The following is a 15,234-nucleotide window of genomic DNA, read 5'->3' as shown; positions in this document are numbered from 1 at the left end:
GAGCGGAGAGTTCTTTAGCCCTCTAGTGTGCTGCAATTGCAATCTGGAACAGGGGAACCCCATTCCTGCAATTTATGTGGGCAGAGGAGCATTAGCTACTTCTGAAAGAAAAATTACACATTTAGAGCAAATAGTTTGGCTCTTATGTACACATAGTTATATGAATGTCAACATTCCTCCCTTCCTGCTTCCTACAGCTCAGAATGTAGATAAACTGATTGGTAAATGTAGTGGTATTTTTACTTTGGTCTAATCTATAATGGAGGGATGCGGGTGGCGCTGTAGGTTAAACCACAGAGCCTAGGACTTGCCGATCAGAAGGTCGGCGGTTCGAATCCCCGCGACAGGGTGAGCTCCCGTTGCTCAGTCCCTGCTCCTGCCAACCTAGCAGTTTGAAAGCTCATCAAAGTGCAAGTAGATAAATAGGTACCGCTCTAGCAGGAAGGTAAACAGCGTTTCCTTGTGCTGCTCTGGTTCACCAGAAGCGGCTTAGTCATGCTGGCCACACGATCCGGAAGCTGTACGCCAGCTCCCTCGGCCAATAAAGCGAGATGAGCGCCGCAACCCCAGAGTCGGCCATGACTGGACCTAATGGTCAGGGTCCTTTAATCTATAATGGATCCAAGTCATTGTTAAAATATTGTTTTAAGCTCCCTCCCCACTTTCCTGAGTGATTTGGAAATTCCAGAGACAGGTGCTTTTTTTGTTTGTTGTTGCTGTTGTTTTGCGGTTTCCCTGTGAAGAAAGAGAATCCTGAAAATGTGTGGAACCTTGAAAGGATAGGAGAAACTGCATGCATAAAAGTGACACTAGTTCTTAAACATCTTCAGTCTCCAAAAGCAACAGCAAGCCCTCAAGATTGCTTCTTGCTACCCTGCTTCAAAAACTCTAAAAGCTCTTTTTCTGGCCCAGTTCAAGCTGCCCTTTTCTTTATTCCATTTCAGCGCCTGCCCTCCGGGCAGAACACCCTTAGGCAGGCAGGTGTAATCTGCATTCCTAGTTTATCTCGGTTGCCCATTAATTAGCATTCATTATTTGTAGCTGAACCACCAAACAGGACAGCCTAGCTCATAACCATGTCATTTAGCATATTTCCCAGACTCACTAGGGAATATTTCGCTTTCTAGGTGGATGAAGAAGCCTCGCTGTGGTGTTCCTGATCATCCCCACCTAAGCCATAGACGAAGGAGCAAGCGATATGCACTAACTGGACAAAAGTGGAGGCAGAAGCATATCACATACAGGTGTGTATAATCCAGTATTTTAAAGTTCAATACATAGATATTCAACTGAGTTCTATAGGGTGCGTGTTTGTATGTTATGTAGCAATCAATATCCCTAGGTAATTTTGACTTATTTAATAGCCTGCTGCATATAAATGCCCAGGATACACATTTTCAGTAAGGATAAGCAATTGTAGGCACCTAGTCCAAATCTCTTCCCTTCAGAGGTACTGCCTACTCCCAAATTGCCCCAGAAGACATGTGACAGGAGTGGCAAGTCAAACCACTGTCTCCCAGCTTCTGTTTCCTATCTATAAAATGAAAATACAAACAATTATGGAAGCATTATATTATATTGTATTATATTAGTCACCATAGCATGGGTTTGAGTCCCACATCGGGCAAAAGATTCCTGCATTGGCGGGGGTTAGATTGGATGACCCTTGTGGGCCCTTCCAACTCTACCGTTCAGTGATTCTAAGCATTCACACAAAAATGATATCACTCTTTAAAAATATTTATGTGTTTATACTTATAAAATTGTGCTGCCTCCACTGTCAGAGGCAGTATGCTTCTGAATTCTAGTTGTTGGAAGGGAGAGTGCTGTTGCACTCGGGCTCTGCTTGTGGGCTTCCCAGGGGCATCTAGTTGGCCACTGTGAGAACAAGGCTGTGTCACTAGATGGGCCACTGCCTGGTCCAAAAGGGCATTTATTATGTCTTATGCAAATATAGCACCACACGGGGCTTGATTCTTTTATGTGTTATACATATTGTATACATAGAGATGTGGGTGGCGATGTGGTCTAAACCACGGAGCCTCTTGGGCTTGCCAATCAGAAGGTCGGTGGTTCAGATCCCCACGACGGTGTGAGCTCCCGTTGCTCTGCCCCAACTCCTGCCAACCTAGCAGTTTGAAAGCATACCAGTGCAAGTAGATAAACAGGTACCACTGTGGCGGGAAGGTAAATGGCATTTCTGTGTGCTCTGGCTTCCGTCATAGTGTTCTGTGCACCAGAAGCGGTTTAGTCATGCTGGTCACATGATCTGGAAAGCTGTCTGTGGACATACACCAGCTCCTTTGGCCTGAAAGTGAGATGAGCCCCGCAACCACATTGGTCTTTGATTGGACTTAACTGTCCAGGGGTCCTTTACCTTTACCTTTACCCCCCCTTTTTTTTTTGCTTACATTTTTTGGATATACTTCGTCAGACATTTTGTTAAAAAACAACACAATTAATGAGTGACTTGGACATAAGCTGGCATTCAATGCAGCAGGTAGTCTGACCCAGGCTAAGCTTGACTGCCAAATTCCATGTATAAAATTAGCTTAAAATGTATTTCTCCTTCATTGCTAACTGCAAAGGAATTTATAACTAAAAAGACAACAGGGTATTTTCTTTCTTTCTTTAAAGCCCTTTAATCATTTATTTTTGCTATCTTTAATCTGATGTCTGACACACTTACTCCCTCTAAACTTAGCTGAAAAGGTGACTTTGTTAGTTATTTTATCTTAATTTATTCCAACCTTGCAAGATGGAAGTGATTGCAAAGTCTGCTTCAGGGAGAATGCTACATTTCAGTCTGTCTAAGTGATGAATTTCAATAGATAATGGTATTTTTAGCTTACTTTATAAAAAAAAAAAGTAGGAGCCAAAAGTTCCATGTTAAAATTGGACTTAAATTAGGCTCTCCATTCCCCTGTATTCTTTGCTTAGTTATTGGTAGAATGTCCATGAATGCATTTCTTTGTGTGTGTTGCCCCTTTCATTGAAGTAAATGGCGAAATCCCTTTGAAGTCTGACAGCTCCATATGTACCTTTACAATTTGCCAATTCCTTCCTCGGCCTCCAAGCATGCAGCAATATGGCTTCGCCACCCTTCTCTCAAGCTTGCTGTGGCACAAGCAGAGAGTGTTGTTTTCCTGTTTGTTACCCTGGATTGGGATGAAAGTGGACAAATTGAGCACTGTCCAAGATTTCAATTTGATTTTCTGTTCTGGTGTTCTTAAAGCAACAGATTGAGATTTGGGATTCTTCAAGATTTGGGATTCTTTAGGACACCTGAAAGACTTTGTACACACCTCTAGTATGGACACAGCTATCAATCTAATGATAGCTGCTATAGTAACAATATCCTTCTTTTAGAAAAGAAATAGATTGCTCCACCTCTCTTGGGTTGTGTTCAGGTTTAGAATCATAGAGTGGTGGCCAGGAGCAAAAGAGGACAGGGCCCCTGCACCTTTACACCTGCTGAAATTTAGCCTTCTATACAATTATCAAAAGCGCTGAACCCCTGCTTTCTTTTGCATCTGGCCACCCTAAACTCATCATATGATAAGATAAGCCACTTTAGTACAGATCAGAGAAGGTCATGCAAAAGTGCTTACTTACTGTTTGTAACGCATTGGTGCTTCTGGAAATAGATGTATGTGTTTGTTATTTATTTGTGCATGCTTTATGTTGTTTATGGGATGGCATTAAATGGCATCAGCCCACATGTGCAACTGGCTTCCACTCCATGTGCAACACAGGACTTCCATTCCATTTCCTTCCCTGTACTTCTAGCAAAAAGCGTGCTAGAATGTCCCTGTTTTCTGAGGAATGTTGGAGGCTATGTGTTCGTAAAGAAATTGCCATCTTGTATGCATTACCATAGTGTGATACAGGTTTTACAGAAATGTTTGTATTTAAAACTATTTGGAATTTTTAAATGCAGATTAGGGTTATTTGCATAAGTCAATTTGTATCGGAACATTTTAAACTTTTCTGATGCCCTAGATTTGAACATGATCTAATTTAGTACTATTTTTATTTTACTTGCATTTGGTAAACCAGAGATAGCTAAGCTCTAACTCTCTGGACCTTGCTCAACTATAGGTCCCAAAACTAAAGATAATAGCAATGAAAATAATTAATTACAACCTTGAGACTGCTAAACTTGCCTAATACTGCATTTACAGTCGGAAAAATAAAGCTCTGGACCCCACACCACTGTTTATATGGAGATAATCTTTTCCTTTTAGTTGCCTTGATAGTCAGCTATTGATTTAGTCCCCTATTGATAATTCCTTGTACAATTTCAGGCTGCAGTATTTCACAATTTTATCTGAAAATTTGGTAGCTACTTTTTAACTAGAGACTGACAATTACTAATGTATAGCCATGCTTCCCTCTAGTGGTTGATGCTGGTGACTACAACCAATTTTCAAGTGCTGGTATTTTAAAGGTTTTCAGACTTTGCTTTGGTTTCTGTGTTTATTCTTTTAGTTAGGAACTCTTGGGCATGCCATGGAACATTAAGTATTGCTGAGGATTCAAAGATATGGAGGTGTGACCATGTCTGTTGTTGGCTCTGCCCTTAGTGAGCAGAGTGTGTTCTAGAGATTATGCCTGTTAACAGTTGTCCATGAATGCATGGAGCTAACAAAGGCTGGAAGTCAACATGGTTCTACAGCAATCCTTCCATCAGCACAAACATTTCAGCATGCCAGGTGGAACACTCTCTGGCCTCTTCCCCCTGCATGTTGTTCTGGTGGTTCTCCTGTCCCCCCACAGAGCCAAATGGGGGGTACGGAGGAGGGAGGGAAGACTCATTGCACTAGCAGCACCTCTTGTGCTGACTGCTCCTAGTGCAACTGCTTAGTTTAATCCAGGCCAGAATATTTTAATAGGTAGTCTAAAATAAAATATTATAGAGTCAAATCGATCAATTGTAACTATTTTTAGTTACAATTAATTGCAATTTAAGGGTCATTACAGACCCAATCCTTTTCATTTCAGGTCCAAATAATGTTGGCCATATTGATAAAATAGGAGTTTCCACCCTGAAGGGTTATAAAGTTGGCTTATTGAACAAACCATGCTTTAAGGTTAAGCTGTATTGCAAAACTATGATTAAACAAACAAACAAAAAAAGGAGTGAAAACCTCTGACCTCATGGCTATGTCATCTGAGTGTCACAAAACTCGTTCCTGTAAAGATGTCATCTATCCTTTCTTTCTTGTAATTCACTGTACCTTACTTTGCATGTGAGGTGATTTCCCAGTCTCCCTTTCCTGTCACCTAACATTGTTTTTTATCAACATTTATTAATTTTTGTCTTTCTGGTTTTCCCAAACCCTGATTCTTCTCTCTCTTACTCTTCTCGTGTGAGAATCTATCAAGATTCTCATCCTTTACTGACATTACTCTAATTCTGTGATATCCTGTGGTTAAATCATCTGTGCTAATCACAGTATTCTAGATGAAGGCAATCCATTGATTTTGTACAATGGTGTAACATTTCATATGCCTTTTCCACCCCGCACATTATCAATGGCAACATGCTTTTTAGACTATAGTCTGCTAACATTCCTGAGTCAGTCACTTTTACCCATATAAGAAGCAAATGGTACTAGTAATAGATTCTGCAGTCGTTGTGGACAAAGTTGAGCATTGCGGTTTGATGGGATGCTAAGCAGTTACACTATAGAGACAGTTCTGTATTACATTTGGGGATTATCTGGGATTAATTCCACCAAGTGACCACACTGACAAGCTGATTGGCTTTCTGTATAGCAGCTTGTGGAGTTTATCCCACTGCCAGGTTTGCTGCTGTGTAGGGTTTTGAATAGAGAGATGATGTATTGGGGCCTCTAAACTATAGCCAAATAGGTTCCTGTTTCTGGACTGAGACAACATTGCGAGGAGAGGTTACACTGAATCAACCCGTCCAGTCTCCAGTATGCAGAAATGCTTTGCCAGTCTGGTAGCCGAAAGGGTTGAACACAGCCTTCATAATTTGCATTCCAGATTCAGTGCAGAACTGTGATTAGGAAATAAAGGTATATTACTGTGTCCAAAACACTTCCCGTATGTCCAGTTGGAAGCTCAGGAACCTGTCATCTGACCAAGCCTTGAGTATTCATATTGAGAGGACAGTAAATGGCTCTTATCAGTGGTGGCCTTGTTGTTGTGGATTAGCTGTTGGAATGCAATACTTTTAAGTCATTACGTTTTCTGAATTTTGTTAACCCTCTAGTTATTATTATGTAGGAAATATTTGTAAACCTCATAATGTGTACCGTACCTGAAAGGACTCTCAAAAGATATCAAAGTGCTCAAAATGTAGTCTTACGGTTGTGTCGATCTGAGTCCTGAAACATGTTTGTTAACATCAGAGAATATGAAATTCTCTGAATGAATCCTCCTAAATAAACCCCTTCTCATTTTCTTCACAGTGTTCACAACTACACCCCCAAGGTTGGAGAGCTTGATACAAGGAAAGCCATCCGGCAAGCATTTGATGTTTGGCAGAGGGTGACTCCGCTCACCTTTGAAGAAGTTCCTTACCATGAAATTAAAAGTGACAGAAAAGAGGCAGATATTATGATATTTTTTGCTTCTGGTTTCCATGGTGACAGCTCTCCTTTTGATGGGGAGGGTGGATTCCTAGCCCATGCCTATTTTCCTGGACCAGGGATAGGAGGCGATACTCATTTTGATTCAGATGAACCATGGACACTGGGAAATTCTAACCATGATGGTAAGATGACGTGGGGTTTTTATAACAGTATTTTTGATATGATATTTCATGAGGCAGTTGGCTTGCAGAAAGGAAGAGGTGTCATCACAGGACTTCCTGTAAGAATGTGGTCCAAAGTCTGGTGATACTGAGGTGGACAAAAATCCGTGCTCCGCCCAAGAACATGTTTGCCCTCCAAAAAATAATGACAGTTTTGCTTATAAATCCAAAGCAACATGAACCGACAGATGAAATTTAAATGGCACTCTGATCTAGCTGCCTGAGAAACTAGAACAATTCTCAGGGAAAAGGGAAAAGTGAAAAGAGAGAAAATTAATTGGTGAAATTAAGTTTACACAAAAAGATTAATTATTGTAAGTACTAAGTAGATATGACATCAAATGTTTCAGATGCATTTGAGATCCAAACTGCACTCAGATCTGTGTAATTGACAGTTGAACAGGATGTACATTTCTAACACCCTACATACAAAAGTCCAAATAGAAGAATTAATTCCTGGATTTGGGGATCTGTGTCTACGCTAGTTGGACTTTAGGGATGTGCAATCTATTCAAACATCATTCTTGTGCATCAATGTTCAGAAGACTCTTGGGATAAAACAACCCATTAGTTGGGGCAAAAAGGCCCATTGATGGTAGAAAAGACTGTTGTCCAATCTGGGTTCAAATAAATTTTAAGTGAGTGATTCTGTAGCCCAAGGTCTGATGATAGCATCTTTTGCAGAGACGATGCTGTGCAGTGATGCTTTTCCAGTAAAGTCCGTGCTATAAATACAATTATTATTTTTTAACAAGGCTTCACTGTGAAATGTTCTCCTCTAATTATGGTGATTATGTGGGAAATACAAATATTTTAAATCCCAGTATATTCTTCAAGTAGGTAATACCACAGTATGAAGCCACCCACCCTCTGAGGCTGTTACCCAGAGGCTGGGGGAAAATAATTGGATGTAGAGTGCTCAGCTGTGATGAGTGTACTTGGAGAAAATAGATACACTACTTGATTGTTTCAGGGATTTTGTTAAAACAATGGTTCTCAGAAGTCTCTCTCTATATATATATTTGCACCGATTCTTCTGATTTTGTATTATTGTTCCCCACCACAGTATTTTTCTGGTTTCATGTTGTGTGATGAGGTTGCCTTATTCCACTGTAGAAATTGCATAAATATAACATAAACATAGTATCTCCTCCATGAATGTGGGGCTGTGGTTGCTGCTAAAATTGGCTTCTGCATGGTTGGGATGCCACAGGACTGTCATTATATATACAATTGCTTAAGAAGCCACTGTGGGAGTCTTAGTGTCCTATGGAGTTGCAGTGCTAGTATGGGGACTTGCTATACATTTCAGTTGCTTCATGTAGGAAGCCTGATATAAGTGGAAAGGCAATGGTATAGTTACTGCCCAAAACTGCTTTCAGGGCTCCTTGTGAATGCTGTAATATGGATATTAAGCATTTGTTGTTTATGTACTACTCACACTTCGTATCAGATCATTGTGAAGTTGCCATTTCTCAGCTACCTCGAGTTAATGAAACCACATCCTATTTTACCACCACAATGAGCCATTATCATTTTAAAAATATTTTGTATGCCCCAATCCTAAGTATCTTACTTTGGTGCCTCTCCCAGTAAGCAGGGAGCCCCTCATGTTTAATTATTGAAAATGAAAATGTATTTTTAAAGATTAGAGACAAGGCAGAATAAATATGGAACAACTGCACAGCAAAATAAACTACAAATTCAGAGTTCTTAAGTGCATTGGTTAACTCCTATATGCCATCCTGGTTGAGACAGAGGTGGCACCCCCACCCATAATAAAGTAGACTTTCAAAATCTGTATCCCAGGCAGGTGAACCCTTGTCCTCAGTTTCCTCAAATGATATCCTTTCAAAACTGGCAGTGAAGTCCCTTTCTCCCTTGCTTTGAAAATTATACTGATTACCAAATCATACTTCTTTAGCCCCCACTGCTTCCATCAGCTATACAGCCAAACATACAGGGAAGGGCTGTAGCTCAGTGGTAAAACAGCTCCAGGTTCTGCTGGTACAGACTCCTGCTGGAAATATTGGAGAGCAGTCAGTGAAGCCAAACTAGATGGAACAATGGTCTCACGCGGTATAATGCAGATTTTGATGGTCCTGGACCTAGATCCACAGCAGGCTGAATCCTGGGCATTGACATTTGCATTGATTTTATATAAATATATATATGCAGGCTGTTGTTGGTGTGGCAGGTATAGAGATTTATTTGATTAACCTGACTGCTGGTGACCTGAGATGAATTCTGGATCACTTTGTACTTTTGAAAGGTGGTGAAAAGCATGAAAAGCCCAGTGTGTAATTAGGGGCTCCAGGTGCTCTGCAACAAAATTGTTCTATTACACAAACCAGTCATTTAATGGATTATTAGCTTCTCATGAACAATTGGGTACAGAGAAATCCTGGGCCTCCGCAGCCTTGCTGTAACTCAAGATGGCTTTGCTTCACCCATAATGCCCCAAGGACTATTGACTGGGGGTGGTATCCTAACTAAGGCTGTGTGAACCATTTACTCAGCACTCACTATGTTTCTGGTGCTAGGCTGTAATTCCATGTTCACGTGGCATTATCCAAAATGCATTCGTATCCTGTGCTTTGCCATGAAATATTACTGTCTGGTGTGTTTTTTCTCAAATCAACCTCTCTCCATCTGGACTCCTTAAGTCATTCCTAATTCATCTCTAGCCAAGCTGTGAAACACCTTGGCATACAAATCTGAAACAAATGAAGTCATGAAGCTGTGCTAATGTGAACAGTTGGGGTGGCGTTGGGGAAGGGGGAGAGCCGTGAAATGCACAGACACTCACTGCAGTCTGAGCCAGTAATGTCAACACCCCCAAACTATACTTGGAGAAGTCCATTGATGTTAGGGAGTCTATTCTTAGTATGATTTCATTGGGTACCACACCACATGATTTAGATAAGGCTGTTCCACATTTTGCTGTCATACCCTAAATTCAGATAGCAACTGTACTTTATTCAAACATTATACTGCAAGAACTAAAAAGGACAGTCACTAGTGACAAAATAAATGCCTATGTCTTGACGCTATACTAAATTAGGAGCTTTTCTTCAGACCTTACCGCACCTTTCAGAGGACACATCAGTTTTTTTGCATTTCCAAAACAATTTTGATTTCTCAGGTTGTTTTAAGATCTGCTCTTAGAACTCTCCTCTGTTGCCTTTCTGAAAATCAGGCAGCTATTACAACAGAAAAAAACTGACTTAAGTGGATGAAACCATTTCAACATTCTATCCACTTTCTTTTATCTACTTTGCTATATTATCTGCTTTGCTATCCTATTAAAGGGGCTCATCTAATCTTTGCCATCGTATTAAAACTATCTCCCTTCTGTCATTCCTACTTGTTTAGACCCCGGTCACATGTTTGTTTCATTTCTCTTACTTTTCAATGTGCTGCTACACGGTTAGGACTGCCTTTCACTTATTTTCAACTTACAGAACTGAAATAAATGAAGTGTGTCTCATTAATAATATTGTTGCCATGCTGGCAAAGCTTAATTCTCAGTTTAATAACAAAGTAGGGCAGTTATAGACAGATTAGGATCAGCCACATTTTACTTTAAATAATCATGGTTTTGTTGTCATTACTCTCAACCACACATGTGATTTATTTTATGGCCTACTTGTTTAATAACCTTGTCTTTATTTATCAGATTACTCCTGTTTTGACCGCTAACCACCCATCACTCTTTGAGGACATCCATTTCCATGTTGATAAGAATCAGTCCTCCCGATTTGCAAATGAAACTGTTGTACTGTTTGTAACTGTTTATTTGATTTTATTTGCTCTGATCCCAAGACTCCAAATTGATTTTTTAAAGGCACAATTTTGTACTGAAAAACAGAATTCCAAAATCCATAGCCACAAAACTTTTAATACCCTTTGCCTCAGTCCTTTGCTTCATGAGATGTCATTGAGCAACAAAGCCATTTGATGCAAGAAAGGGCATGTCTGGGATGCATTTTTGCCTCCCTTATTTTGATGCTGTTCTGACTCTCATTAGCTTCTAGTCATCACTTTCCCTAAACTCCAAAAGCCCAGTGCTACATATTTTACTTTTAAGATGCTGATCAAACAGTTAATTGAATCTGGGGCATACGTCTTTAGACTGAGGTTTTATATATTCTCTCTCTCTCTCTCTCTGACTTCTCAAAATATATTCTCTCAATTTTGCAGAGTGATTCAGTCATTGTCTCTTTTGCTGGTTTAATTACACATTGTCAACAGTCTTTTGCAAACTCCTTTCACATTATATTTAGCGGACCACAAAGAATCTGTTGGTGCCTTAAAAGATGAATGTTATACCATAAATATGAACCAGGGACTTCCTGGTCATACTCTTACCAGTTGCAATGCACCAGCTACTGCATCTGATGTTCATCTAATTAGACCAGGTGCATTGCAAGACTTATTTTTAAAAGTATTCCTGCTGAGCCTCTATAGTTGTTGGATAAACTGCTTTATCTTCTTCTTTAGAATTTTGTTAAGCTTGTTTGTTAATGTTTTTAACACCCTATGGATGTTGACACTGATGCTTGTAACATCTTGTCTCTGTAGGAAATGACCTCTTTCTCGTTGCGGTGCATGAACTGGGCCATGCCCTAGGCCTTGAGCACTCCAATGACCCCAGTGCCATCATGGCTCCTTTTTATCAATATATGGAAACGCACAACTTTAAGTTACCACAGGATGACCTTCAAGGAATCCAGAAGATCTATGGTAAGATGGAACCTGGTTTATTAATTGCCATTGGCAGGATGCCAATTCCTCATCGCCTCCCATAAGCTCAGGCAACTTAAGTTACTGAAATATACAGATGTATATATTTATCTGGGATGTGTGGGCATGTGGTGACTGTGCCCATGTTTTTGTTTTTTAAATAAAGCTTATAGCAAGGGAAAGCGCCCTTAAAATAACTCCCACTTATTTTTCATTACCAATCAATTGTTCGTGTAAATAAACCTCTTCAGGAAAATGATCAGGGTCTGGGTTTGACACACTGCAGTAAAAACAATGTTGAATTCCAAAGCTGAAAGGCAGTCACCGAAAACTGCCTCTTCCCATGTCTTGCATCTTGGTAACTGATAAACAGGGCACTCTTAGAATACTGTCATCAGGGAACCTTGAGGCCTTTCCAGATGTTCACTGTGAGCAATGAACAGGTCACTGAGCAGGATGCATATGAAGTGACTTTCCCTTGTAATTGCATGGGGAAATTGCATTTCCCCCCTACTGTAATATGCTGCTGACTGGTAATATTCCATTTCCATCCTGCACAACTGTTGTGAGTATAACCAACTAGTAGAATAGTTGCTCAAGTCTGACAAATATTTCAGTGTTCAATCTTCCTCTTTTACTCCCTCCCCCTTCCCCCAAACTGTCAGCATTTTAAGAAGTATTTCAGACTGCAATATCAATACGGAAAGGAATTCTTAGCCAGATTTTAAAATGAAATCATTTATATAGTGCCAATTCCAGCGATGCTGCCCTTTCTCCCACAGCAACACTCTGCCACTGTTTGATTCTTTGCCTCCTTTTTCTGTTTCCATGTAGTTCTATGGACTCCCCCTTTCCAGTACTGGAACACACATCTTTACTGACAACCACCCCCTTAAAATAACAATGAAGAGAAGAGCAGCAAAACACACAAACACACACACACGAGCCATGAAAAGAGCTCTCCCTTTCAGTGTTATCCTACTTGCTGCAAGGCCACACCCTTCCAATGGGATATTGTGGTGCTGGTACCATGTAACAGTGTTCCAAAAAAACTAATTTGTGAGGGTTTCTAATACCTCAGTGATTACGACATGAGAAGCAGCATAAAAATGAGAACTCAGTAAAGATGAAGAGTGTTCCACTGTCAGGATGTCATCACCGAGAAGGTTTTCCCCCTGGCAGCCAGTTCTGCTGTCTTTTGGATGTTGAAGAATAAGGAAAACAAATAATAGATTACAACCAACATGTGGAGACAGGCAGTCCTTCAGGTACCCTAGCCCCAAGTTGCGAAGAGCTTTAAAAACCCAAACTGGCACTTTGACGTAGGAGTTAGTGCAGTTGAACCACCAACATATGACCTTAATGCCTAGTCTCAGTTAGCTCAAGAGTACCAGGGGCTGGCTAGATTGCCAATGCAGAATCTGGAGCTGGCTCCTACTGTTCACCACCTGAAAATAGCCACTTCCACCTTATACACCTCTCCTGACTCCAGCTATAGGACATTCCTTTACAAGGTTTGTGGCGAAGGAATAGAAAGTATATGTATAAACTATGTGAATTTGATGTATGCTTTTGCAGAGGGTTGCTTCTGAAGGCCTTATTGCTATGCAGTGAGAGCAGTTACCTCTCATTGGGATTTTAGATCCTGATATTCTATACAGCAGATACAACAGCAAATTTTGGAAACAGCAACCTAGACAAGCGGAACTTTAAAAACCTAGATTACTTGGGGGGAACCTTTAGGTTAGACTCTTGGATTAAGTTTTTGAGGTACTGGGATGCAAAGGAGTAAAATAGAGTGGCTTTGGGGACAAGTTAGAGTCTTATCATTTATTAGATTTCCTACCTATCCTCCACCATGAGGTCCAGGGTAGGAAAGAGATCTAATAATAATTAACTATGAGGTCCCAGGCAAATGGACAGGCCAATTCCAATGCAAAGGTCAGGTGCTGTTGCTAGATGATGTTACACAAAAGTAGGAGCATGATTGGGATGAGAGAGCAGGAGACTCTTAATTTCAGGGTCTTGGGTTCAAGCCCCACATTGGAAAAAGATTCCTGCATTGCCGGGGTTGGACTAGAGAACCCTCGTGATCCCTTCCAACTCTACAATTCTATGATTCTGTGATCTACAGCCAATAATTTTGACAGCAAGTTGAGGATGGTGATTATGTCTGTGGTGGAAGGAAGGATTTTGAGAACTTAATGGGAAGGAGTGTTCAAGCTTTGTGATGGTCTTTCAAATGATGGGTACAATATTCAAGCTGCTAATTAGTTTTCTCTCTTCCCTCTTTTTTTATTATTTAGGCCCACCTGCTGAGCCACTAGAACCCACTAGACCTTTACCAACCCTTCCTGTTCGTAGAATCCATTCTACTTCAGAAAGAAAGCATGACAGACATTCGAGACCTCCCAGACCTCCTCTAGGAGACAGGCCTTCTACCCCAGGCAGTAAACCAAACATTTGTGATGGGAACTTCAATACTGTGGCTCTCTTCAGAGGAGAAATGTTTGTTTTTAAGGTAGTGAAAATCATCCTGTCAAAGCTGTTTTCATTAATCTTTATATATTACAAATGCATGTATTATTAATTAAATGCCACCAAAATTTCTTGGTATTTTAATCTCTGCAGTTTTTTTTATTGGTAGATGTCTTGGTCTGAAGAAATGATAATAAAGTAGAATGTTTGTTGTGACAGCTGAAAGAATGTGTTTCCTTCGGTAACACTTAAATTAAGTGAAACTTCTTAAATCTAGGACAAAAATATGTATCAATTTTTCACTTGCTTCCAAATGAGCTCTGCAGATGTAGTTCCTGTTTTCAGCATTTGTCCTGATCAAGGAATCTTCTCTAGTATTCCAGAATTCTACCTTCTTAATGAACAGTGTGTGTATATCAGACATGTGTGAGACTCTTTGGATTGTATTCAATTATCTTTTACTCAGAGTAGACCCATTGGTTTGCTCAGAGTAAAAGATGAACACATCCCTCTGTGATTCACTCTGGTGCTGCTACTGAATTTTATTTTGAGACTTTAAACATATGTTTATCATGTTTAAACGTATCGTACATAATAAAGTACACTATTATTTTGTCTGGGGTAATGATTTGGTCGCAGGAATAGCGAAAGAAGTTCTGAGCAGGGCAGGAAATTACAGCTTTTGGAGGTGGCAGTTAGTGGCACTCTTTTTTTGAGGTGTCAGTTATTGCTTAGTAAAACTGGTTTTTTTATGACTGGTGGCGAATATAAGATAACAAAGCAGAGGAGGAGTCTAATTCTGCCTGAGAGGAACACTGAGTGATCTGAAAGTTAAAGGGATGTCTGACGTTAGTAAATCTGTGGGTGCTGTGATATTATAAAATGAACTTCATCACTTCATGTTGGAATCTGATGTAGACATTTAACAAGACTCTTCTTTTCCCTTCTTCTTTTTCTCTTAGGACCGCTGGTTTTGGCGTCTCCGTAACAACCGAGTGCAAGAAGGCTACCCCATGCAGATCGAACAGTTCTGGAAAGGGCTCCCTGCAAAAATTGATGCTGCCTATGAAAGATCTGATGGAAAATTTGTTTTCTTTAAAGGTAAACATTTTGAGGTTGTATCCAATGCTGTGTGAGTGAACTTCCCCTTCCTGTTGTCCCCCAAACCTGTTCCAGAGGAAGGCAAAGTCTCATTGACTGTTGCTGATTATAGATGTCTTACC

General features: G+C 40.3%; 1 protein-coding gene across 1 annotated transcript in view; it reads left to right on the top strand.

Moving 5' to 3' along the window:
* MMP24 (matrix metallopeptidase 24) overlaps nt 1-15,234 on the top strand; it is a 33,913-nt gene that overhangs the window by 14,279 nt on the left and 4,400 nt on the right. The window contains exons 3-7 of the mRNA XM_079979317.1: nt 1,128-1,244; nt 6,444-6,748; nt 11,372-11,533; nt 13,840-14,054; nt 14,974-15,112. Of these exons, the coding sequence (XP_079835443.1) occupies nt 1,128-1,244; nt 6,444-6,748; nt 11,372-11,533; nt 13,840-14,054; nt 14,974-15,112 (938 nt within the window). The remainder of the gene's footprint in view (nt 1-1,127; nt 1,245-6,443; nt 6,749-11,371; nt 11,534-13,839; nt 14,055-14,973; nt 15,113-15,234) is intronic.

This window comes from Podarcis cretensis (assembly GCF_951804945.1).
Source record: "Podarcis cretensis genome assembly, chromosome: 6".
Taxonomy (NCBI): Eukaryota; Metazoa; Chordata; class Lepidosauria; order Squamata; family Lacertidae; genus Podarcis; species Podarcis cretensis.
The sequence above is the reverse complement of the archived record's forward strand: the minus strand, read 5'-3'. Positions and strand labels throughout refer to the sequence as shown.